Source organism: Hibiscus syriacus, unplaced genomic scaffold (assembly GCF_006381635.1).
Source record: "Hibiscus syriacus cultivar Baekdansim isolate YM2019G1 unplaced genomic scaffold, ASM638163v2 tig00111191_pilon, whole genome shotgun sequence".
Lineage (NCBI taxonomy): Eukaryota > Viridiplantae > Streptophyta > Magnoliopsida > Malvales > Malvaceae > Hibiscus > Hibiscus syriacus.
Genome location: NW_024063010.1, coordinates 1253786 through 1279679, shown reverse-complemented (window position 1 = coordinate 1279679; position 25894 = coordinate 1253786). Strand labels below are relative to the sequence as shown.

Sequence of the window (25894 nt, the reverse complement as noted above, 5' to 3'; positions counted from 1 at the left end):
ACAGATGTCACATTACTTTTAAATCTGTTTTTCGTTTGAAAACTCATAAAATTTTGTTTCGTTTTATAAATTTTTTAATTTATTTATAATAAAACATACATTTACTAAAATATACGAACAAAAAGAGATGTTCAAACACCTCACTATTTTACAGCAAATTAATTCAAAATACTATTCATAGCGTTTTTACTAAACCAATTACATGCCGACTAAAATATCAAAAGTACAGGTATGTCATATTGTTACTGATGAGGCGACTTTGCCTTTGATGTCGGATGATCTCCTTACTCAGCTTGTATTCGACCTACGCATGAAATAGACACACGTTAAGTATTACTTAGTGAGGAAAAACTAATCATACAAAGAACTCATTATATCATTATTTCTTATCTATGAAATACCAATTCATTATTTTTCAGTCATTATCATTTCTTTATAATGCACCCGAAGTGCCTATTCGATTATTCATAAACATATTATGAATTTTGTGAAATGCACACTTAGTGCCAAAACGGTTATTCATCCACATAGGATGAATTCCGTGAAATGTACACTTAGTGTCGAAACAGTTATTCATCCACATAGGATGAATTCCGAGAAATGCACACTTAGTGTCGAAATGGTTATTCATCCACCTTGGATGAATTCCGTGAAATGCACACTTAGTGCCAAAACGGTTATTCATCCACATAGGATGAATTCCGTGAAATGCACACTTAGTGTCTATTTGGTAATCACCACATACATATTAAGAAATAATACATATATGATTAGTATAACATATAGTTCACTACAACAAAATGGGTTTATAGCGGCGTGTTTTAGAACAAACGCCGCTAACTACTCGTACTTTAGTGGCGTTTTTATACAAACGCCGCTAAAGACTGTACGTTAGTGACATTTTTATACAAACGCTGCTAAAGACTGTACTTTAACAGCATTTTTAGAACAAACGTCGCTAAAACACATACTTTAGTGGTGTTTTTAATAAAAACTCCGCTAAAGACTATACTTTAGCGGTGTTTTTATTCAAACGCCACTATATACTCGTAATTTATTGGTGTTTATATAAAAATGCCGCTATAAACTAGTAATTTAGTGTTCTTTTTCCTACAAATGCCGCTAAAGACACGTACTTTAGTGGCATTTTTATACAAACGCCGCTAAAGACTCGTACTTTAGTGGTGTTTTTAATACAAACGCCGCTAAAGACTGGTACTTTAGTGGCATTTTTAATACAAACGCCGCTAAAGACTCGTACTTTAGTGGTATTTTTATACAAACGCCGCTATAGACTCGTGCTTTAGTGGCATTTTTATAAAAACGCCGCTATAGACTCGCTTGAGTTCTTGCTAGCAACTTTATGTTGTAAATACATTCTTTAAATTGAGAACGCAGTTGTCTTTTATTAATTATCTTGAGATTTGCAGAATAATGGAATGGATCAAGGCATTTTGAAACGAGTGTTTGTTGATTTAAATTTGTTCATCTCATATAATATAAGACATATATATATATATATATTAAAAAAATTACTACATTATTATTTTTTGAGCAAAAATGAAAAAGCCAGTGGTTTTATTGAATTAAATAAATGTGATCCAGTTGTTCACCACAGTCGTTTCGAACAAAGGAAAAATAATAAATGGGTTCTGCTGAAAAATAAATTCTGCCTAAAAAAATGGAAATTGTGGGAGCTGCCTTTTCATTTCCTCACTTCCTCTGAAAATAAACGATGAGAGCTCTTCAGCAAAGGAAAAATAGAAAAGAAGATAGATTTGAAATACTAGGAAGAGACCATGTTTGAAAGTTTCTCTATGGTGGATCAATCCAACATCGATCTTCAGCAGCTCGAGATTCCACTTGCGTAGGGTTTCTTCGACCCAGAAGCGATTTGTCGACCCTAAACTCCAATCAATTGCTAAAAGGTGGGTTATCTTGTTCCCTTCTCGTTGTATAAACCTGAAAGAATATGCATGAAAATCCTCTACTCCTTTCTTTATTTTCTGTATCATTGCACTAATCACCGAGAAATTGGCATCTGTTGATTGGAGTTTTTGGATTACAGTTCTGGAATCACCATTGATAACGATGTTGCAGAAACCCAGATCTTTTGCCATGTAATATGTTGCTTTATGGTCCACAATCTTCTTTAGGCTTGTTTTACTAAGTTTCTTGTATTTAGAACGGGGAGATCCATTAACTGCTGAAGAGTTGAAAGAGAAGGAGAAACTATTGGAAGAGATGAGTGCAACATGGTGCATGTTATGTTTTTATACTTCGGTCCCACTTAAAAGAATCATCCAAGTCGAATAATTCCTTTCCGGGATGTTGTAACATTGATGATGAATAGAAGGTCCTTTGGACTCTAACTTCACCACTTTTCTATTCTTTTTACTGCATTTAACTTTTGTGTTCAGGATGACACTTGACTGGTTCTTAGGGATCCCAATATAAATGCATGTTGTGTGTTTCTTACGCATACAGTCTTCAGGGTCGACGCAACTTTTAATTTGTTGCTGACAATAATGATTTTGGTACCATGACTCCTTTTCTTCAGAAGCTTTGTTTTCTTCCTTTCATAATGTGTTTTTCCTCTCCTCTTCATACCATGGAAAATTTACAAGCATGGAATTCATCCCTTGGATAAATGATGAATACCATAAGATGTATGATTTTTTTGCAGAGCTGAAATAAAATGAATATTTAAGGAAGTGATGATACTGAACAGAACATACTAGTGCTTACATAAAATGAGTTGGTTCCATAACTGCAATAGTTCATTACTTGACTGAACTTGTAGGTTTTTGACATAATTGCACTACAGTTTGTACTCTGTACGCACATGTTAGTATATTATAGATATATTATCTGATATTGATCCTTAATGAACTGACTTTTTTATATACTTGTCTGTCTTAAATAGTCTGGCCCATCTGATGCCTCTTTTGGAGATTGTGCGAACACAAAAAACTTCCCCACAAAAAAATTCTTGATCTTGTGACAGTTGGAAAAGTAATAAAGAAAGTTCCTGTTGTGGTTGGTAATTGCACTGGCTTTGCAGTTAATCGGACATTCTTCCCCTATGCACAAGGTTCGCTTTTCTTGATTGTAGCTTTTGACTCGGTGATGATTTAATTGTAATAAATGCTTCTGAAATTGAAAAGGTAAGTATCATCCTTCCATAACTGGAAAACCTAAGAAGAAAATAGTTGCCACATATTGGTGCATCTTCTTCTGCACCTGCGGTAACATACAACTAATGCTTACATATTACTAGCTCGATGCCATTAATATCTTAGCAGAACTAGGGGGACCGATCAGTTGAGCTTAGAGTTCTAGTAATGATCAGTTTTCACTTTTCAGTTCGTCTGACTGGCGATTTGTTTGAAGCAAAGCATACTAACATATATACCCTTGGTATATTCTGGGTACATGGTGATAACTGATAAGTTATGCTTCCGATTTGCAATGCTGCAGGCTTCAAGATTTAGCTGGCTATGGAGTGGCCATGGAGGTTGGGAAAGAATACGAAAAGGCATTCTCAGATCGAGTATTCAAATCTACATTAGTTGAACTTTTAGTTAAAAATGGACGAAATGGTAAATGAATACCATGTTTCTGTTCCTGTGGCGTTCTTTTTCCCCTTATAATAGTGTAGTCAATATATGCTCCTTTGTTATTCGGACATTTCATGAAGTTTTGGTATTTCAGGGAAAAACAATGGGAAGGGAATCTATATTTATGAGAAGGGAAGCAAACCAAAGCCTGATCCTTCTGTGTTGCCTATTATTGAGGAGTCTAGACGGCTTACAAATATTATGCCCACTGGAAAGTTAAGTACTCTTGCCTCCAAAGTATCTCTATAATCTATAGGCATTGAATTTTTTCCATTGAGGGCGAACTTTAATATTTGTCACTCCAATGACATGGTAACTTTGAGAACACTATACAATACAACACAAAGGCAAAACATGAAAATTAACAAAAACACAAACATGGAATAGAAGATATTTCAATGCTTTCATTAGAGCATGTGAGAAATAGGGAGAAGTGATATAAAGAGTATTGCTTCAGTAATGGAAGGTAAATCAGAGGAGGAAGTTGAAAGATATACTAAAAGTGTCTTTGCTTGTCTTTGCTTTTTATCCTATTATCCTTTGGGATTTATGTTCCAATTTAAGTGTCTTGATGAATTGTTATTGGTGTGGTACTTTTGAAATGCATGATTTGTCAAATTTTACCTCTTCTGTACAGATTACTTCTAACTTTTACTCTCCAAACATGAATGTTGGAAACACAAACTTTCTCTCACTTCTTAAACAGCTTGATGAGTGCATATTGTAAGTTTGCATCTGAACCTAGTCCAACTATGCCAACTGTTTTTCTTCTAGTTTATCTTCTTTGTAATATATTGTCTCTGAATCCATTGTTTTCATTGTTGTTTGAATTGAAGGTACATTCCTGATGAAAAGAATCAACTGAAGTTAAAGATCGATACAATTCTTTTTTATTGAAAGAGAAATAACCTAGACTAAATTTCTAGTGAATAATGTTGAACTATGTTACATTTTAATTTTATTTTATAAATTTTGGTTTATTTTTCTACATAATTTGTGTCGTAATTAAATTTTAAGTTTATTGTTATTACATAATGCTATAGAATATTAAATTTGCGTAATATAAAATAAAAAATGATATATGCAAATCAGTTAATCATACCGACGTTTGTAAATAAATGTCACCAAAGTCTGTTTCTTTTACGGCGTTTTGTGAAGAAAATGTCACTATATACATAGTTATTAGCGACGTTTTTACCACAATTGCCGCTAAATATCATAACATGTAGCGGCGTTTTTCTCAAAAACACCGGTATAGATCTTGATCTTTTGCGGCGTTTTTCTTAAAAACGTTGCTAAGAGCTTGACCTATTGCGGCGCTTTTTGTTCACAAACGCCGCTACTTTTACGACGTTAGTTTTAGCCGCGCTTCTTGCGGCGTTTTTACATACGTCGGGAAAGTTTTTAGTGGCGCTTAAAAACGCCGTTATAGAGCTAAAAACGCCGCTAAAACCTTATTTTGCTGTAATGGTTACACAATTAAATGCACTCACCTAGCTATCTTCGCTATTGTATCCAAAATGCAAAGTTTCTTACTCAGGTACTTCAACTTTTCCCTTCATTTTACTTGTCTTTGGAATTTGATTTCGATCTACTCAAGCATCCATTAAATACATGTACAATATATATTGTTAGTATATTTCCTAACAATTACACTTAAATATTACTCAATAGAACCTATTATTAACTTTTCTACCACATTATCGACCTATCTTACAATTTATGGTTCCTCAGTATAGATATACATACCATGGTATCGATACTATCACACTATGGCACCGATACTATATTATGGTATCGATACCATTTTTGCATTATGTTTTGAATGGTATCGATACATTCCCTTCGGTATCGATACTCGCCCTTCGGTATCGATATTGATTGAATCGATATCGATACTACTCAGCAGATTCATCCTATTTTAGCCTGTAGTATCGGTATTGTTCTATCAGTACCGATACCCTTACCCAGATTTTCAATTTTTCAACCTGAAATATACCCAAATTTGGTAAAACTTCCTTATGTTTACTCCTAACAATACTATTGAACTCTTATATACTTTTCCATAGTAAATTTCCTTTATTTAGGTACTTAAAACATCTAATATCCCTCAAGATCATTTGATTCTAAGAATCACACCACAATCTCTAACTTGTTTTTAACTCATCTAATGCTTATAATCTCTCATTTACTACTTTGACAAGTCAAATCTACAAGTAAACATCAATAAACACTAATATACTAACATATCATTTCAAAACCCATTTTCTAAAATCTCTAATATTTCCTCTATTTCATAGTTTTAATCTCATTTAATCCTTCCTTAAGCTTCTATATCACTTAAGGTAGTAAAAACAACCCATAATCAAAAGGAAAAACTGATTAATTGAAGCTTACCTTTGGTTCTATGGAGGAGATTTTATCCACGTGAAGGAAGAAGAAAAGGAAATAGCTTTTTGGTATCTACTTTCCTTTTTTCCTTAACTTTAATATCTTACTAATAATAATTTTAAATTTATTTTCCTTTAAATAACCAAAATGCCCTCTAAATCATCAATTGTTACAATTTAGTCTAAACACTAATCCAAATCATTCCTCATCTTTTATCATTTAATCACTTAAATCCTTAAAATTTAAATCTTTTCAATAAGGTCCCTAATTCAATATTTGGGGCATTACAGGATGGATTTAATATAGGTCAGTTGTTTGGGAATTGAACTCTAAATATGGGATTGTCTTACCATCAAAGGCACATAGACTATAATTGGTTCTTCTCATTGAGCTTAAGAAATTTTGAATCTGAATACTGAAAAGGTTAATAAATAAATTATTATTATTGATTATACAATAAAGCTGAGCTATTCCACTAAAGCAATTGGTTATAGAGGAAACTTAAAAGCCCCAACTTTATGAATATATTGTATTCAAACCATGACATTGCTCGAGTACTCGACAGTTTAGTGTTCGCTCCACTGCAATTGTCAAGTTAAAGACTTTGTGATGAGATGAACCATTCAGCTAGTCCGATAAAGGCAATTACAACAAAGCTAAATTTAGCTAGCCAAACAATGGCAAATTAAATCAAATTTATGAATAACGAGTTTTAGTGAAATGGACTAAGGGAGTTCAGGAACACCTGTTATAGTCAACCTCACACAAGCACTCATAAATTTTATATTTAGATTGATGTTCCTACACTACCTCTGCTAAAGAAGGTTACGAAGATTGAACAAATGGAAGATTTCAGAGAACCAAAATAAAAGTGTGCTAGAAAGTCTAGTAATTGAATATGCTAGTTGCGTCATTTTGTCCACATTCAATTAAAATACCAAGCCAAGAAAAGGGGGCATATTATAATGTTCACGAGGACTGAGAAAGGAAGGAAATCTTCGATGCCAAAAACCTTAGAAAATAAGAAAGCCAACCTGAAGCCAACCCATCAATTTTGACACTTGTCAAAGAATTGTAACTCTTAAAATATTAAAAGAGTTGTTGATTCTTTTGATATTCTATGTACTCATGCTTATGATTTGCTTTAATTATGAGATAAATTAAGAAATAATATTCTTCAAAATTCTTTCATTCTTTGATTTCTAAACTAAGATAAAGGAGAAAAATATTTTCAAACAGACCGTCTCAAATGTGTAAGGTTTTTGAATCGGACGAGGCCCATTCTGCCTCTATTGGAGAAAGAGAATAAACAATGCCAGAATAATGAAACATTCCATAATCTTGAAGGCAAGTAGTCCGATAGATCAAAGGGATGGAGGATAGAACTTGTAACACTTCCTTGTGACATTGTTGGTAATCTGTCGAGAAGTAGATGATTACCCTATTTGAAAGGGGCATATATCCCAGCGCATAGCAAAAATGCAAGAATGTGACCAGTCAAGGATGAATTTTGGTACATAAGTAAGGAGGAGCCATGAAAATACCCACCTTGGGGCATGACCAAAAACCCATATCACGTTGAGATAACAAAATTCAGACCGAGAATACATTGAGAGTGAGTCTCATAACTTGGATTATCGGGGGCAAACCATGAATTTGAGAAGAGCTTACCTTGTAAAGCAAATCAATCGAGCATCAACGAATGGCAGAGTCTTGAAAAACAACTCTGATAGCGCAATTGAGCCAAGGACAGAAAGGGGCATCAAGATCATATTACATACCGCAGTAAGAAATGAAGCATTTTTTCTGAGACTATAATGCTGATGAGAGGCAAAGAATGCAAAAGACATAAGATGATCAGATGTCCCTTCAAATATGCAAGCTTGAAATTACAAGTTGCTACACTTATACTGAGTAAACCCTGAAGATGAGTGATCAAGTGAAAGAAGATCGAGTTCTCCACTTTGAAGTCAAATGAAGATTGAATCAATGTTTATGCATTCATGAGAACATCATTTGCATAAAAGAAAATTCATTACATTGATACATTTAACTGTATTCATATTTCACACATAAACACACGGTTTTTTATAGATCTTTATGTGAAAAAAGAAGATTCATGATGCCAAAATCCTAACAAGTAGAAGGTACAATTCAAACCTTAAATGCAAGAAATCATGTTTAAAGAGGTAGAACCTGAAGAACATGAGGCTAATCCACCTAAGTGGGGCATGTTACCCAACCATTAAGTTATTTGGAAAAATGAGAAAGCGATTTCCAAAGTTTTTCATTTAAATCTTTTCTGAAAATAAAATTTTTGAAAAGTAAGAAAATGATTTCCAAAGTTTCTTACTTAGTAAGTCCTTCGGGCCATCAGTAAATCTTTTGATCATGATGATTAAATCCTTCGGGTCATCTGTAAGTCTTTCGAGCAAGATGATAAGTCATTCGAGCCATCCGTAAGACCTTCGGGTAGGATGTTTTTACATGAATTTGAAAAATTAGAAAGCGATTTCCAAAGTTTCTCATTTATATATTTTTCACAAAATGAAATTTTTTAAAAGTAAGAAAGCGATTTCCAAAATTTCTTACCCAGTAAACTATTTCCCAAATTGGTAAGTCCTTTAGGCCATCAGTAAGTTTTTCGAGCATGATGATTAAATCCTTCGGGTCATCTGTAAGTCTTTTAAACAAGACGATAAGTCATTCGGGCCATCGGTAAGACCTTCGGATAGGATGTTTTCACATAAATTTGAAAATGGGAAAGCGATTTTCAATTTTTCCCATAATGAGAAAACGATTTCCAAAGTTTCTCATTTAGTATTTTCAGAAAATGAAATTTTTGAAAAGTAAGAAAGCGATTTCCAATATTTCTTACCCAGTAAACTATTTCCTAAATTGGTAAGTCCTTCGGGCCAACAGTAAGTCTTTTGAGCATGATGATTAAATCCTTCTAGTCATCTGTCAGTCTTTCGAGCAAGATGATAAGTCCATCGGGCCATCCGTAAGACTTCGGGTAGGATGTTTTCACATGAATTTGAAAAATGAGAAAGAGATTTCCAAAGTTTCTCATTTAATATTTTCAGAAAATGAAATTTTTGAAAAGTAAGAAAGCGATTTCCAAAGTTTCTTACTGAGTAAACTATTTTTAAAATTAGATTATCAGATGTATGAGGAAAGCAAAGATTCTTGGGTACGGAGAAGCGAATCATTCGATTAAAAGGACCTGTACACGTGAGATTGGGGCAAATCATGGGATGACAATGGAGGAGTCTTCTTGTATGAACTTTGCCCCCATTTTGAAGTTGCACTCCTATAAGATCGTGTGGTACCCTTCTTTTTGAGTTTTTCCCCACCTGTATAGCCATATGCACCATGTCTTCCATCTCCACATAATGTTGCAACTCAACCACGTTCATAATGTCCGGATTAAGTCCCGTTAGGAATCTTGCCATTATGGCTTCTCGATCCTCATCGATGTTGGCTCGAATCATGACTACCTTTATCTCTTTGTGATAATCTTCAACACTTCGGTTACCTTATGAAAGGTTTTGAAGACGGTTGAATAACTCTCGATGGTAGTGGGTTGGAATGAATCGTCTTCGCATCACTTCTTTCATTTCATCCCATGTAGTGATAGGATGTTCTCCATTGCATCTCCTACTTGATGTCAATTGATCCCCCCATATTAGTGCATAATCCATAAACTCAAGGGCAGCGAGTTTTACCTTCTTGAGTTCGGAATAATCATGGCACCCGAAGTTGTGCTCTACCTTCTTTTCCCATACTAGGTAAGCCTCCGTCTTGCCTTGGAATGGTGGAATGTAAATCTTTATATTAACAAGATTATCATCCATTAATGAACGAAACCTTTGGGGCCTTATACCTTGATTTCCCATTCTTTGTTGTGATGCACGATCTTCTTCTAGTCTTTCCACTTCTTCATTTCCTCCTTGATTGACATATTCTTGCTCTCGAAATCCTTGAGTATGTTCCTCTTCAATATGGTCAATACGTTCATGGAGAGGTTCCGACTCTTCCCTCAAAATCCTAGTCAATTCACGTACCATGGCTTGCATTTGTAGGTTTGGTTCAACGGTACCTGTAACTTGAGAATTGTCTCCCGAATGATGAGACATAATTATTAATAAAAAAATTACCTCACAAAACAAAAAACCTCACCAAACACTCCAAGAAAAGTCACTCCTACTCGTGTTTCACTCGGGATGGCTTTTACCCTTAATGATCACTCTTTCCATTTACCACTTGTTCTTTGATTTCAAGTCCTTTTGGGAACTTCCTCAAGGCTTACAAGGTCTAGTGGAATTCGGCTAAAACAATTGTGGCTTGGTAGCAATGATAGTGAAAAGAAATTGGCTACAATGAAATTAGATGGTAAGTAAAGGTAACAAAATTGAAAATTGAATATAAAGATGAAGTAAATATTTTTTTTCTTTAAAGATGAAAAGAATTATTCCCTTCCTCTTTAAACTTTTTTTCCATTCTTTTTTTTTACTGACCCGGGAGAGAGACAATGATATGATCTCGATTATATGTTTCGAGTCATATATGTGAATGTACGATCGTGATTCTAGTAAGAAACCCCGTAATAATAGCTTGAACTCTGAAATTGCATAAATATAAACATAAAAAGGAAATGATATGAAATAATAATTGAAATGATTGAATAAAAAGAATGAGGAAGTTGTTTGAAGGTGATGGAAGAGTGATGGTTGTTGTGGCTTAATGATAATGAAAATAGATGGTGAAATATGAATGGCTTTCACTACAAGAAAATATACCTTTAATGACACGCGAACGATGACACACACTAATTTATGACTTGTAAAACATGTGTGTCATTAAAAAAATATCATGTTTTTAAAAATCTGAACGATTTATGACTTACAATAATGTGTGTCATAATTAATAGTCATAATCCAAAAAATTTACAAAAACACGGAGTACAGTTTTAAATGTGTGTCATCTTTAGGAGTCGTATTTTAATTTCCCCCCATTATTTTCATCATTTCCCTCTTCTCTTCCCCCCTCGTTAATCAATTCTAGTTTTCTCTCTGAATTTTTTGGTTTTCTTTTTTTTGGTGAGGATATTTTCTTAAGTTTGTTATTTTTTTGTGTGTGGAGATTATAAGTTGAGAAAGAGGGGGAAATGCGGGATCTCAATGACTCGACGTATCAACAATCGAGAGACGATGAATCTGAGGGCTATTGTTCATCACAGAAGACTTCCGTAGACGGTGATGAAGACAAGGGAAAACAGGTCGGATCCATGTCGAATTCAAGTTCTTCAACTTTGGTGGTCGATGATGGATCGGAATAAGAAGATGGTGAGCGAGTTAAACGGGGTTAAAGAAGAGAAGTAGCAGTATTTTCGATTTCTCGGTGCCTCACGAAGAAGAAGAAGAATAGTGCTCCATGGAGAGTGAACCGGCTCCCGTGACCCGGCAGTTGTTTCCTCTCGATAAAGACCAGGAAACTGGTTCTTCTTCAGGGTTCCCCCTTCTTTTGTTATTTTCTTGGCCTCCTTCAATGTCCATTAATGTTCTTTTGTTTTTACTTTCGGGTAAATTCATCTTTTTTTCATTTCCTTCGGTGTATCTACCATGAAATTCCAACTTTTAATTTCCTTGACGGGTCGGGTAAATCCAACTTTTATATTCGTTCTCTAGATGGATTTTTTCTAACACCATCACCATTCAAATGTCCTCCTGTATTTACATTAGTTATGTTATTAAAAAACATTTACCTTTTGACATTTAAAATTAACTCATTTATCTTTGATTGGGAAGTTTTTGCATGATTTAAACTAATCTCCAAATTATATTCTTTATGCTATATATTCCCATGATTTGTAGGTATAATCACAACATTACTTCAAACACCTTGGTGGTACTAGAGTCGATGGCTGCTCATGGTGTTAGGATTTTGATATATTCTAGTACATGTGCTACATATAGGGAGCCTGAGAAGATGCCAATCACTGAAGAAACCCCACAGGCACGTTGCAAACTTGGTTTTATGCTTGATAACTTTTAAAATTTTTGTTTGAGGCAAAATATTAAAGGATCAACCTTCATCAATTTCTGGATTAATATAGAGTTGTATTACAAGGAAACTGACCTTCGTTTTGTAACCAACTCAGGTTCCAATCAATCCATATGGAAAAGCTAAGAAGATGGCAGAAGATATCATCATGGATTTCTCTAAAAATTCAAACATGGCAGTAATGATCCTAAGGTTTTATTTTACTTTACTTTTAGGAGCTTTGAGTTTACTCCATGTTTTCTTGTCGCAATATGCATAATTTTATCAACTTAGCATCCTAGAAGTCTTCCATGCCTTAAACCAAAACTAAGTATTTTAGATCATTATACTTTCTCATTAGAGGGAGTTAGTTGATAAGTTTTCATTATTCTTCCAGCCAACTGCTGCATATATAAGACATACATGCAAGGTCTACATAGTCCTGTTTTTAGCACAGTCATTTTGTAGTTCTAGATTACAAGGAAACTATAAAAGGTAGCGTAGTTCAGAATAATTTAGGATTGATGAACTTTGTAGACCTTGAAGGGCTTCTACTATCATATTCAATGTGTAGAGTTCTGACCACAATTGTTATAGTCCAACAATATGCTCTATTATTATATATTATTATTGTTATTAAAAACTTGAACATTAAAAGGAATTTGTTGAGGTTATGATTCATATATATTTTTGTGAATTTTAGATACTTCAATGTGATCGGGTCAGATCCTGAAGGAAGATTAGGTGAGGCTCTCAGACCTGAGTAGCGTGAGCATGGACGAATTTCAAGTGCTTGTTTTGATACAGCTCGTGGTATTATTCTTGGTCTCAAGGTATGTTATTCCTTTTATCCCTTCACTATGATTCTTTAATGATTACTACGTATTTCAGCTACACCTGGGGTCAAGATGTAAACAACTAGTCATGTACAGACAATGTAGAGAACACTTCATTATTTTAGGAAGATTGTGAACACCACATATACTTTCTTGAAGGCCATGTGTATATTGCTGATGTGAAATTGGATAATTTTGTGAATGTATTCTCTTCCTAACAATGGGAAGTGCAAAGAAGTATACTGAAGTGCAAATATGCGTTCAATCAAATCATTGATTTTCTATGTGTGAGTATCAAGTAAAGTTCATTAGAATCAAAAGTATATATATGTGATTCTAAAGTTTGAAAGCTACTAGAAAAAATCTATGATAATTTATAATGCCTACATTTTCATCTTTTCCTTGAAACAAGTTTGCTATAGATGATGATTTTGCATAATTGTATGCTTTGTGTATCTAATTTAATTTTCTTTTATGCTGACATCACCTTTGCAAGCATCTGCCTAATACGTTAGGTAGATCTTAGAGCTCATTGAAGATTTGAAAGATTTGGACTGAACTGTGATTATCTATCATTCCACATGTTTAACAATGATGCATTTTCTCGAGTGAAAAAGATTGTGTATATGATAAAATGTGTATTAATTACTACAATTGTACTTTGTATGTCCTTTTTGCATGTTTGTTTTGTTCTTGTAACTTTTATAATGTTATCACACCTGTCACCCAAGATGTCCATTGTTTTGCCTTTATGGTTTCAAATTGATTTTGGTGAACTTTGTTATGGTTATTGTGATTTTTGTATAGGTCATGGGAATGGACTATAAAACACACGACGGGACTTGCATTCGTGATTATATCGACGTTATTGACCTGGTCGATGCTCATGTGAAAGCTCATCAAAACGCAAAGCCCCATAAAGTGGGAATCTACAATATTGGCACCGGAAGAGGTAGATTTGTGAATGAGTTTGTGGAGGCATGTAAGAAAGCCACTGAGGTGAAGATCAAAGTCAAATATCTGCCCCGCCGACCTGGAGATTATACAGAAGTGTTTAGTGATCCAACTAAGATAAGGCGGGAGCTAAATTGGATAGCTCGATTTACGGATCTCCAGGAGAGTTTACAGATTGCATGGAGATGACAAAAGGCGCATCGCGACGGATACACAACAGCCTCTTAGGTGATAATTTATTCTCTTGAGTTGTTCACAGGCATTTTATTTATTATAGCAAATGGCATATCGAAGAGATGAATGATAGTTTCTTCTCTTCATTTTGACATAACATAATCTCGTTATATTTGTATAGGGTTTTGTGGAATCTTATGAGACAAATTTTATTATGTCGTGATATTTTGTATCGACACATATGATTACAATATTTTTTTATAACTTAATGTGAATATATTGTATGCAAATGGATTGCTTATATATAATATGATATATATATATTTATTTAGTATTATGAGGCATTAAATGTGATTTAGTTTGATTATTTGTCAATCTACAATATATATATATATATATATAATTTACGAAATACAATCACGACACAAGAATGTGTGTCATCTTTTTTAATGACGTGTGCTTCAATGACACGCAATGTAAGTCATACATGCGTGTCATAAATTTATGACACATAAATGTGTGTCATCTTCATTTATGATGGGGGCATCAATGACATGCATTGAGCGTCATAAATGCGCGTCATAAATGCACGTCATAGATTTATGACACACAATTGCGCGTCATCAAAAATTCATGTCGGTGGCTTCAACGACAGGCATTTTTGTGTCATCCGCACCCATAGATGACGCGCAATGCGCGTCATTAAAGGGGCTTTTTTCTACTAGTGGTTGTCGTGGCAAATGATGTTGTTGTGGTAAGTGTTGTAAGGTTAAAGTGGATTGTGACCCGTTAGCTATTTGGAGCTAAGAACCAACAATATAAAAAGATGGAATCGAAATGGTAGGGTATGGAACGTGACCCACTAGCTATAGATGAGCTAGGAACCAATGCTATAACAAAAAGAAATGGATGAAGACTACAAGACTATCTTGAAGCCGATAAAGTTCTACAAGAGAACAAGAATGAAAGCAACCTCTCAAAGATGTTTATATATTCAAATGTGTGTCTACAAATGATCCAAAAGGTGCCTATTTATAGTATTTCTAAGAAGCGTATGAAAAGACTCAAAAGATGAAAACATTCTCATCAATTTAGCAATCAAATGCACTTGAATGCTTTGTCTTCTTATCTTCAAAGTTGGATGAATATTCTAGATCATTTTGGGGATGAATCTAGACAATTTGAAGCTGAATTTGGCCTTAATTTCGTCCAAGGGGTGGAAGACTCTTGCTATTTCATGCTGAAAATTGTCTAGATAAGTGAATTAAATCACCCTTCATTGCATGCTCCCTTGAAGAATATGAACAACCCTTGAACTTAGATGATAACAATCAGCTTTGAATGCCTTTAATGGGTGAATTAAGAGTCCTTCAATGGCTTGTCACTTGGCTGAAGTTGAAAAGACTCTCCCTTGGCTCAAACTCATCCAAATCATCCATGCATAAAATTCCTGTAACAAAATTCCAGCCTGCACTGTCTTCAATAAATCGATCATATCTCAAGCTCCCGATATCGGATTAAGGTGATTCAAAAGGTGTTGGAAAGCTAAGAGATAGAGGAATAATGTCCAATTGATTTATAGAACCAAACACATCTGTATCGCATCCAGAATTGGAAGACATTCTGACTACATTCTTGCATATGATGAAACCATTCAACTTCTCTCATGCACCTAGACACAAAGGTGAAATTTATTCAATATTTAATTGAAAAAAATGCATGAAACAATTAAGAGTTAATTTAATAAACGAACTAGTTTGATGAATGAACTACTTCCCTAAATGAAATAGATGATTTAAATGCAATGCATGCTTGAATGAACAACACACTTATTAAATGCAATGAATGTAATGCAAACTTTAAATTCTCATGCAAATTCATTCATAAGAAAAGTAAAGTGTTCCTCCCTTATTATTCCTTCTTCATCACGTTCCAAACGTGATGTAAACATACTCTCCATGGCTGCTTGAAATTCCTTAGCCCTTGCTCGTATGATGGGGCTACTTGGGTACTTCTCCGGGTCTTTTCTATTGGCGATCATATAAAAAAACTCAATGAACTTACCGTCAAAATCAACCATAGATTTTCAATGAAGACATCAGATTCAACCTAGAGTGATTTCATAATGCACTTCTATATCTAAGACAGTTTGATTTGTATTCGGGGACGGAAAAATGGAGCTTGAAATGTTATTATACTTAGCAATATTATGTGTTATCATAAATATCAACGTCCCTACCAGCGAACCGGATTTAAAGATTATTAACAAGAGAAGAAAATGAAGCTCGAAATATTATCATAATTAGCAAAACAAATGGAGCTTGAAATGTTATAATCATAATTTAAAAAAAATCTATAAATTTAACTTTCAAATTTTATAAGATTCTCAATTTATGTGTTTCTTTTAAAATCAATATCAAATTAATATAATACATAAATATTAAAAAATGAATTTATTATTATATCAAACTAAATTATATAAAATTAAGAAAAAAACATTAGCATCAATTATTATTTTTGAAATTAATTTCTCATTTTTCAAAAAAAAAAATCAATTTATCCAACTTTCCAACTTTGCTAAGACATGACTCATACCGAATCTAACGAACCCAGTCCATGCAAACCTCTAACAACGAGGGATAAAGTGAACCCCATTCATAGATCTCAATGGTATAAAAGAAAATCTTTCAAAATCCAATCCTATTTTTCTAATTCTCCTAACTAAATTATAACCCCGCCCCCATAAATCACAACTATAACTTAGATATTTTTCTTCTGTAATCTTCCCATTAATTTTTTCTCTATCTCAGCAGACATGAATTGCCTTCAGAATCTCTCCAGGTATGATAAAAAATTCTATTCTTCAATGATTTTGATATTCCAATGCATTCTTTGTTTCAAATTCCTTTAAAATTTGTTGTTTGGAATAGTTTCAGATCATACGCCGTGCAGTTTCATAGTTTCAAGTGCAATCCAAGAAAACCATTTCCTTGTTCCGTTAACACGATGGTTACATTTTCATTTATTAAATCCTTAACCCTGAATCTGGAGTATAGTTTGACCATTGCATGATATCCATATGTATAGGATTTGTCTTTTTGGTTCTTTGGTTAATGAATTTTGTGATTTAATGCAGGGCGGGGTCATCTTGGGTGATGCGCCTCGGAGTATGGTAGTTAAGGTAACTTAATTACCTGTGGATTTAGGATTCATTTTCTGGGTTTTTCGTTAGAATTTTGCATTAGCTTCACGGATTTGATTTTTATGTAGATTCTTGATATTTGTTTTCTTCATTTTGCTCTATTTCATCCTTTACTCTTTAGTCTTTGTGGATGGATGGTATATATTCATGTATCATGTTTCAGTTGCAAGTTATTATCGGAAGAGTTTTTTTAATTGGAAATGAGAAGTTTACAAAAAGATTGATTCAAGTTATTTGTAAGGGTAATTGGTTCAGCTGCTGTATATGTTCAAGGCTTCTCACACAACAACAACTTCAATAATTAAAAAAATTAGTGCCAATGTCGTAATGTGAGACTAAAATGTGCATGTAATTTAGAACCATGAGATTTGATTATTTTAATTTGCATTTAACATGTAGCATGTGAAACCAAAATGACCTACTTTATTTTTAAATAGGGTATATCATTTGTAATTGTGCCGAAATTTTATTAGGAAGTTTAATAACCTTTTGATATTTTGTAAATGATGATTAATTGCTATTACGAAGAACAAAGTGTCTTTGCGTACAATTTAACTTGTTGCTTGATTGTCTTTTGACCTTGATTTGGTGGTTAACATCTTTTTCGACAGGCAACTTCTGGTTCCACATCAAGTGCAAAGAAGAATGACTCTGAACCAGAGGAGAAAAAATCTGAGATATATAGTCATAATATGACAGAAGCTATGGGTGCCGGTAAGTTCACTTGTGTGGTGCTTTTGCTTTAAGTCTGCAGATGGCTTTAGCTACATATCTTTTTCCAAAGCTCTGACTCATGCTTTTTGATGTGAGGTACCCAAAAAAAAAAAAGGATGCTAAAACATTTAGTTTCTCACATTTAGCAGGGATATCTTTATATGAAATCTCAACATGATAACTAAATATGCTGGTGTTTAATTTAGTGATATCATTGCTTTGGCGATCACTCTATTCTATAATTTGGCTTCTTTCTTTGTTTAGTCATTGTTAATCATTTGTTTTATCTGGTTTCCTGCAGTTTTGACTTATAGGCATGAATTGGGAATGAACTATAACTTTATCCGCCCAGACCTAATTGTGGGTTCATGTCTGCAGGTAATTCTTATTTCATAGTAAATAATAGTAGTAAAACTCTCCTTTAAATGATTACCCAAATTAATATTTTTTTCCTTTCTTTAAATTTACAGATTCCTGAAGACGTTGACAAGTTACGTAAACTTGGAGTGAAAACAATATTTTGCTTGCAGCAAGACCCAGATTTGGAGTATCCTAGACTCTATTTTCATTTAATTTTCATCTACATTTTATGATTTGAAAAATGGGTGCAACTATTTCTCTTACATATTTTCATATGCATGATTATTTTTAGGAAACATTTGGATATAAGACAGACAAGAATTGTTGAACAATTGAGTATTGTGCTTCCTTTACTGTAATTTCCAGATATTTTGGGGTTGACATTGGTGCCATTCAAGATTATGCCAAGGAATGTGGGAATATTGAACACATACGTGCTCGGATAAGGTCAGACGTCACAATTGAAATGATCATTACTCTATACTAAGTTTTTACAGTGAACAACATCATTTGTGAAGTTATATGTGAAACCAGTATTTTGTTGTCATAACAACTTTGATGAATCACCTAATACCTTTGGTCCTTAACTATTTGGAGTCCTTTCTGTTGCTAATATAGTTTGGTCAATATTGGATGAAGCAGGGACTTTGATGCATTTGATTTACGGATGAGGCTTCCTGCTGTGGTTAGTACTTTGTATAAAGCTATAAATAGGAATGGAGGTGTAACTTATATACATTGTACGGCTGGACTTGGAAGAGCTCCTGCTGTTGCGGTATTCTACTTATTTCATTTGTCTGCAATGTCTTTTCCCATCCAGTTTTTAAAGCTAAACCTTGATGAAATGAGCTGTGTTTTGGTTCCTCTAACTTATCTTAATACTGATCTGTAAATTTTTGGTGTTACTAATGACAGATGGCATATATGTTCTGGGTTCAAGGCTATAAACTTAGTGATGCTCACACAGAACTGCTGGTATTTTTGTCTATTTTTCCATTCTTATCATTTTGTTTTTAATAATAATTTAAGTCCTAAACAGGCTCCATTCTTCTACATTAATAAAATCGATTTAGAGTCATTGAAGGGATCAATAATAATTTCGGTGCTTGGTTTTATTTCTTCTATTTTATGGTTGATATCATATCCTTGAATCAATATTCTTAACAACTATGATGTTTCTTAATCAATTTATACATTCAATCATTACTGTGATTGTTTTTGCAATGCCAGCCAAGTGGTCGAGATCCATGTAGGCTATCTTATAGCCTCTCTGATGTTTTTTTCTTTTCTTGTCGTTTAGAGCAAACGCTTTTGCTTCCCTAAATTGGAGGCCATCAAGAATGCAACTGCTGATATTGTGAGTTGTCTTTCTATTACAACCGGCATAATTGTTAATGAACCCATAAAATTTTTGTTTCCTTTCTGGATGATTGAATTTGTTTGTTTATTGTATGAACAGTAGACTGTGTTGTTTGCTACAGATTTTATACAAATGCTGTTCAATTGTGCAGAAAACTTTTTTTAGTTTCTGTTCTTTTTGTAGCGCTAACATATGTTTAATATGTGAACTATGCAAGCCCTTCTCCTGAATTTTTTGTTAGAATTATTGTCCTTTGCAGGCATTAAGGTGTTCACTTTCTCGTAGAGTTTAAGCCATTCATATTATTACGGATGAATATGGTTGCAACTGACCGATTTATATATGCTATTTTGCCTTCCATAGCTCTTTAATACAACCTCCTTTTTGGTGATCTTGGTTGAAATAGATATATATATATATGGATTATAATGGTAACTGAATTCTTGAGGATTATTTGTTTGTTTGTCCTGTACACACAAAGATAGTGACAACTAGAGTTAATGATATAACTATAAATCCATGGGACTTGCACCACACTTTCTCTGTTTAGATTTACCCTTCCCTCTCTCTCCCCCTTTTAGCAGCACATATTGTTAAGGAAAAATATATTATTTGCAGTATATGCAGAAACTAAAATTAAACTAAGAAAACTAGAAAGCCATTTCATTATCTGCTTCATTGAGTTAATGAAAATTGTAGAACCTTCTCTTTTTTGGTGTTTAACACAATATTAATTACAGAATTTTCTAAAGAATAAGATCATTTAGTCTGAAAAACCTTTAAAATTTTGGTGTGTAATACATTGTTAATTGCAGTAGTCATTGCAGCAGGAGCTTCATGATGTCAATTTTTTTTTCATTTGATTTGCTGTATAAGGGTTATATACTGAATGAGAGATTTTTTTTCAAATTCATTTATCATATTTTCTCAATGTAAAGCTCACTGATCTCAAGAAGGAGGTTGTTACTTTGACATGGGAAGACAACAAGTGCTCTGCAGTGGAAGTTTCTGGACTTGATATTGGGTGGGGCCAGGTAACTGTCTACTATTCATTATTAGCACATTGAGGTGCTCAAATTTTCTTGATTTATGTAGTCCCTATGAATTCTAGAAGTCATGGACATTGTTCACGGATGCAAAAACTGCCAATTGCCAGCATCTTTTTAGGGTTTTTTAATATATAGAAATTCTGTTTAGTATCTATTCAGAATATTCTTAACCAATTGACAACACATGCTCTGCAGACGCAGTTGCTCAAACATAGGAACTCTAAGAAGAACAACATTCTCTTTTATCATTATGACCACTTGATGAGTTCGAAACCTGTTCTAAAATGGAAGTAAATTAACTGAAAAAAGATCACAAATATGAAAACTAAGAGAAGGAATAAAGGCGCAATCTAATCCTCAATTAAAGAATGGCCTTTCCTAACATAAATCCACCGGGTAACATAGGCCTGAAGATGCTGGACTGTTGGAAACAAATATTTTTATAGATTTCCTCAGTTGAATATTGTTGATTCCAGGAAAACATATCCACCTCTGCATATTTCTGCTGCTTTAAAACAGATGCATTGGGGTTTCTAGTTTTTTTTCTTTCAGTTGCTAGGGTGAAGGATAGCATTTGTACTAATCATAATTTTTGATGATTTTTTTTCATTTTCTTTTTTCTCTCATGCGTCATCTTTTCTACTTAAATTTATTTATGACCCAACAATTCTTTCTTTGGTTTATTTCACTATCCCTAATGTTAATTGAGGTAATCTACTTTTTTTATGAGATTTATTGTAACTATTTTATAATTACATTTTGTGATGAAAGGTATTTGTTTCGTTAACAAGGGAATATCCGAAAAGGAAAATATTTCACACCAGTGTAAACTGAAATTTACTTTTCCTCACTTTGAACAATATATCATACATAATAGAGAAGTGAGATTTGGATGATTATACTTTGAAGAGGATTCAAATGATCTTGATAAGTTGAATCAAGAACTCTCAAGCTTTTTTTCGTCACTGTACCTCTGAATCTAAATCTTGCATGCCATATGGAACCCAACCAGTTTTGTACATATAAAAACTTATTGGTTTTCTCAAGAATGGACTGAGAATTTTCTTCCAGATTGCCGTTATTTCTTTTGCATTTATCCCTTTTCATGCAAAATTGAAAAAAAGTTTTGATGATAGTTATTCATTCTTTTTAAGATGATACACTACTTAATTTATTCATATTCAGCGTTTTGATGTTTTTTTTTTTATCCAGAGAATGCCTTTGAAGTTTAACGAACAGCTTGGTTCATGGACTCTTAAGAGAGAACTGCCCGTAATCATCTTTTGTTTGCAATACTGCATTTTATCTTTAGAATATAGCGTAAAGTATACAGATGGTCTCCCGACTATAGGACACTGCTTTGTTGAGTCCCCGACTATTAAAAGTTATAAAATGGTCTTCCGATTATAGGTTGTTGCTTTTTTGAGTCCCTCGACTATTAAAAGTTATAAAATGGTCACCCGATAACTTTATGTTCCAAGCTTGATATCAGATTTTATTATATCACAATCAACAGATTAACGTCCAGCTCGGACTGCCGCAAATTTTGTAACATAGAATGACGAGTTTGGAACATATGAATAGTTGGATGATCATTTTGTAACTTTTAATAATCGAATGACTCAACAAAGCAATGACCTATAGTCAATAGACTATTTCGTAACTTTTAATAGTCGTTTTAATAGTTGGGAAACTCAATAAAGAAACGTATCCTATAGTCTGGGAACCATTTATATACTTTTCCCTAGAATATAAAGTACCTTTGAGTATCCTACATTTACTTGCAACTTATTGCACTTCTTTTTATGTTTCTCTTAGCCATGTTATATCCTTTTGAGACTAAAATTTCCACCAAACAATCACTCATGGTTTTAAGATTTGAGATCCGGGTGCATTGACGTTTTGGTTATGCTGAGCCTCCTTATCGGCATCCACTCGTCTTTTGTACCAATTCTTCAATCCTAATTCTCATTTAAGCAATCTAAGTGCTTCATTTATTCATGTGTGGTCTAACACAGACAATAGGAAACATATCATGGACTTTATTTTTCTCTTACTACATTATAAGATAAAAGTTGGTTTTTCCTTTTTTAACAGGAAGGACGCTACGAGTACAAGTATATAGTTGATGGTGAATGGACCTACAATGAATATGAGCTGGTAACAACCCCCAACAAAGATGGCCATGTCAACAATTTTCTTCATGTAAGTTTCTACTTCCCCATACCCATATGGCAGACATGAATGTTGGATATAGCTACTCATAGGAAAATGAATATCATGGTGTAAATAACTAAAACATGATTATATAACCAAATACAACATAGAAAACATGAAATGAATGTATAGATTGCCAAAAGCCAGCTTTGTATAACTTGGTTTCGGAGGTAATCTCCAGAAACTCTGAAGTTTTCTATGAATTTGCTGTCTCTGTTTCATTTGAACCTCGAGTGTTCATCTATCTTCCGGTGCAGGTTGTCGACGGTGATCCAAGCAGTGGTTGTGGAGAAGTTCGGAAGAGGTTGACTAGTGATGATCCTGATCTTACCAAAGAAGAAAGGATGAAAATTAAACAGTTTCTGGAATCCTACCCGGATGAAGAGTAGACTGAATTAAAATACAGAGCAATATTATAGGTGTAAATTTTGTTTGAAATAAGCTTGTATTATAGCAATATGAAACAACTGCTCTCTGGTAGAATTACTACAATAAATAAAAGTGCTTGCTTCAAGCTACATTACCCCAATTCTTTATTTTTAATTATGCTGGACGTAGATGAGAATCCAAACTATACCCTCTTTTTTACTCTAGATGTTTAAACAGATTTTTTTTGGGTCAAAGTACATTTTTAAAGGTACCATTTTAAGATCAATATATCACGACTGTTAAAAGAATCTGTCAACCATTCAAAATATGATAGGTAGTGTGTTTATAAATTTTTAAAAGAATTCAAATTATTAATTAAAAAAACCTCTAAACTTCTCTAAAATTTTAATAAAAATCCTAAAATCCATAATTCCAAATCCTATTATCGACGTCAATCGCCACCATTATCATTGAATGCCCACTCACCTATCGACAGGCCTTACTGTCACACATTCCCTTGTCGTCACCCCAATACCCACAATTTTTAAACATAAATCCATAAATCTTCTTAAATCTCCCTAATTCCAATAAAAATCATAAAATCTATATTTCCATATTCTCTTGTTTCGTACACCCACGTTCTTCCTTATTTCCATTGTCAACTACCGGCATGTATCCATTACAAAACCAGTGTCGCTGCCTTTCTCCTTATTCCTATTACACCGTCGACTGTTGTTCGCCCTATACGATTCACAAAAAAAGGCACTGAATGTGATTGATTTTGGTGGTAACAAATGAGATTTAAGAAGTAGAGATAAAATATTTAGAGATTTAGAGATTTCAGAATTAGAGTTTTATGAATTTTGGTGTGTTTTGTGAAAAATAGAAAAAAAAAGTTTTTTTTAAATATGGATATTATTTTAAAAGAATTTAAAAAATTAAAGAAAATTCAAATTTATGTGAAATGTTACAGCTGTTACGGAATTGACCTTAAATTGATCACTTTGAAGACGTTAAACACTTGTATTGATCAAACATAAAATTTAAAAATTTAAAATAAAAAAATATAATTTAAACATTTATTTTTCAATTAAATATTATGATTTTTTAAATTGTCATATTACCCTGAAATAAAACAACAGAAAACCATTAAAACAGAATAAGTTTTCAAGGATGGATAGCATTGATAACAATTTGTATTTCTTCATAACTCTTGTATTTATTTATTAAATATGTTTTTATAAATATATCTTTAAAATATATTTTACTCACATATTTTAAACTGTTCAAAAGCCTAGTATAACTTTAACCTCTGATTTAGACCGAGTTTTCAATAGGCCTAGTAGAATTTTTACATTTATAAGTGTAAGATTATGTAATTTAGATCTATAAAAATCATTTTCTATTTTTCCTTTTATGTAAATAAGCGTCAGTAAATAATAGTTTATAAGCTTGCATATCAAATAGACCCTCGTAATTACACCCGAATATCTTATCAACTCAATAGAACTATTATTTTAAAATTATAAATAAATAAAAACTAAAAGACAAACACTTAAATATTCCAAAATAAAATTTAGGGTTTGTACTATTTTTCTCTCTTTTTCCTTAGTTGTCGTTAGTTCATTTTCTTCTTCATCTTTGTAATTGATAGCGACATCAGTTTTAGTGTTGATCGCCGACCGTTGATATTCATTGTTTTTCCTTTGATTTATTTTATTTTTTTATTGTTTTTTATTTTTAATAATTATGTCTTTATGACACGTCTTCTTCTGTTTTATGACACGTCTTCTTCTGTCTTTATGTCATATTTTTCTTTACATTTATGGTACATTTTCGGTCGTTTGGCCGTTATTTTCGTTTATCCTTTTTTCAGGGTTGGATTTGACATCGTCACGACTGATCAATATGGTGTTTTTTTGTTATCATGTTGATATTCCCTATTTTAGACACTCGGATTGTACTTGGATATGAGATTTACGTTCATGGATAGTATTTTCACGTCGGACGATTCCGATTTACGAATTGTTGGTGATCTTTCAATAACTCCATCATCTTGTATGGTTTGTTTGCTGATGAGATCAGATTTGTTCGTATTTACCTTTTGTTCAAGTTTATTTGGTTAGGTTTGTTAACCTTTTCTTGGTTAGATTTTTTTAACATTTTCCTTATATGGTTCTTATGTGATCTTAAGTGGCTAGTTTTTCCTTGTTTTGGAAAATATATTTATTAGATGATTAGTTTACAGTTGTGGTTGTAAACTTATGTTACAATGGTCATCTAACACATACTACTTTGCTATTGATTCTTAAATATGCCGACTTGACAACACTTCATTTACTGAAATTATTATTTCTTGAATCATAAAAATAAAAATAATCTAAAAGTAATAGAAAATTGTAACAAAATAAAAATATTATAAAAATTCTTAAAAAAAAGTCTAATAATCGGAAAAATCTAAAGCAAATTATAGAAAATAAATAATAAAATAATATAAAAAGTTTATAAAATTCTTTTAAATTATAAACAATTAAAAATAATTATAAGTTAACAAAATTCTAAAACAATCTTAAAAAATCTTCAAGAAATTATAAAAATACATA

At 32.9% G+C, this 25894-nt stretch overlaps 2 protein-coding genes and 1 pseudogene across 4 annotated transcripts; all 3 read left to right on the top strand.

The window, feature by feature from the left end:
- Positions 1 to 3452: 3452 nt before the first annotated feature.
- LOC120155381 (peroxisomal fatty acid beta-oxidation multifunctional protein AIM1-like) lies at positions 3453 to 3884 on the top strand. The gene is made up of 2 exons (XM_039166945.1): positions 3453 to 3602; positions 3715 to 3884. Exons 1-2 carry the CDS (start codon positions 3512 to 3514, stop codon positions 3867 to 3869), a joined length of 246 nt encoding a protein of 81 aa, XP_039022876.1. The 5' UTR covers positions 3453 to 3511; the 3' UTR covers positions 3870 to 3884.
- Positions 3885 to 11894: 8010 nt separating this feature from the next.
- Positions 11895 to 14074, top strand: LOC120155431 (annotated as a pseudogene).
- A 2692-nt stretch (positions 14075 to 16766) lies between these two features.
- Positions 16767 to 23448, top strand: LOC120155430 (phosphoglucan phosphatase DSP4, amyloplastic-like). Of its 3 annotated transcripts, none has more exons than XM_039166983.1 (14): positions 16767 to 16861; positions 16951 to 17029; positions 17157 to 17201; positions 17834 to 17936; positions 18238 to 18314; positions 18407 to 18483; positions 18663 to 18743; positions 18939 to 19071; positions 19212 to 19271; positions 19597 to 19653; positions 20595 to 20690; positions 21918 to 21977; positions 22803 to 22910; positions 23180 to 23448. In XM_039166983.1, exons 1-14 carry the CDS (start codon positions 16836 to 16838, stop codon positions 23309 to 23311), a joined length of 1134 nt encoding a protein of 377 aa, XP_039022914.1. In that variant the 5' UTR covers positions 16767 to 16835; the 3' UTR covers positions 23312 to 23448. The 3 variants fall into 3 exon arrangements, with proteins under 3 accessions (XP_039022914.1, XP_039022916.1, XP_039022915.1); XM_039166984.1 differs by having other exon boundaries at positions 16785 to 16861; positions 16957 to 17029; XM_039166985.1 differs by lacking the exon at positions 21918 to 21977.
- The last annotated feature ends 2446 nt before the right edge of the window (positions 23449 to 25894 follow it).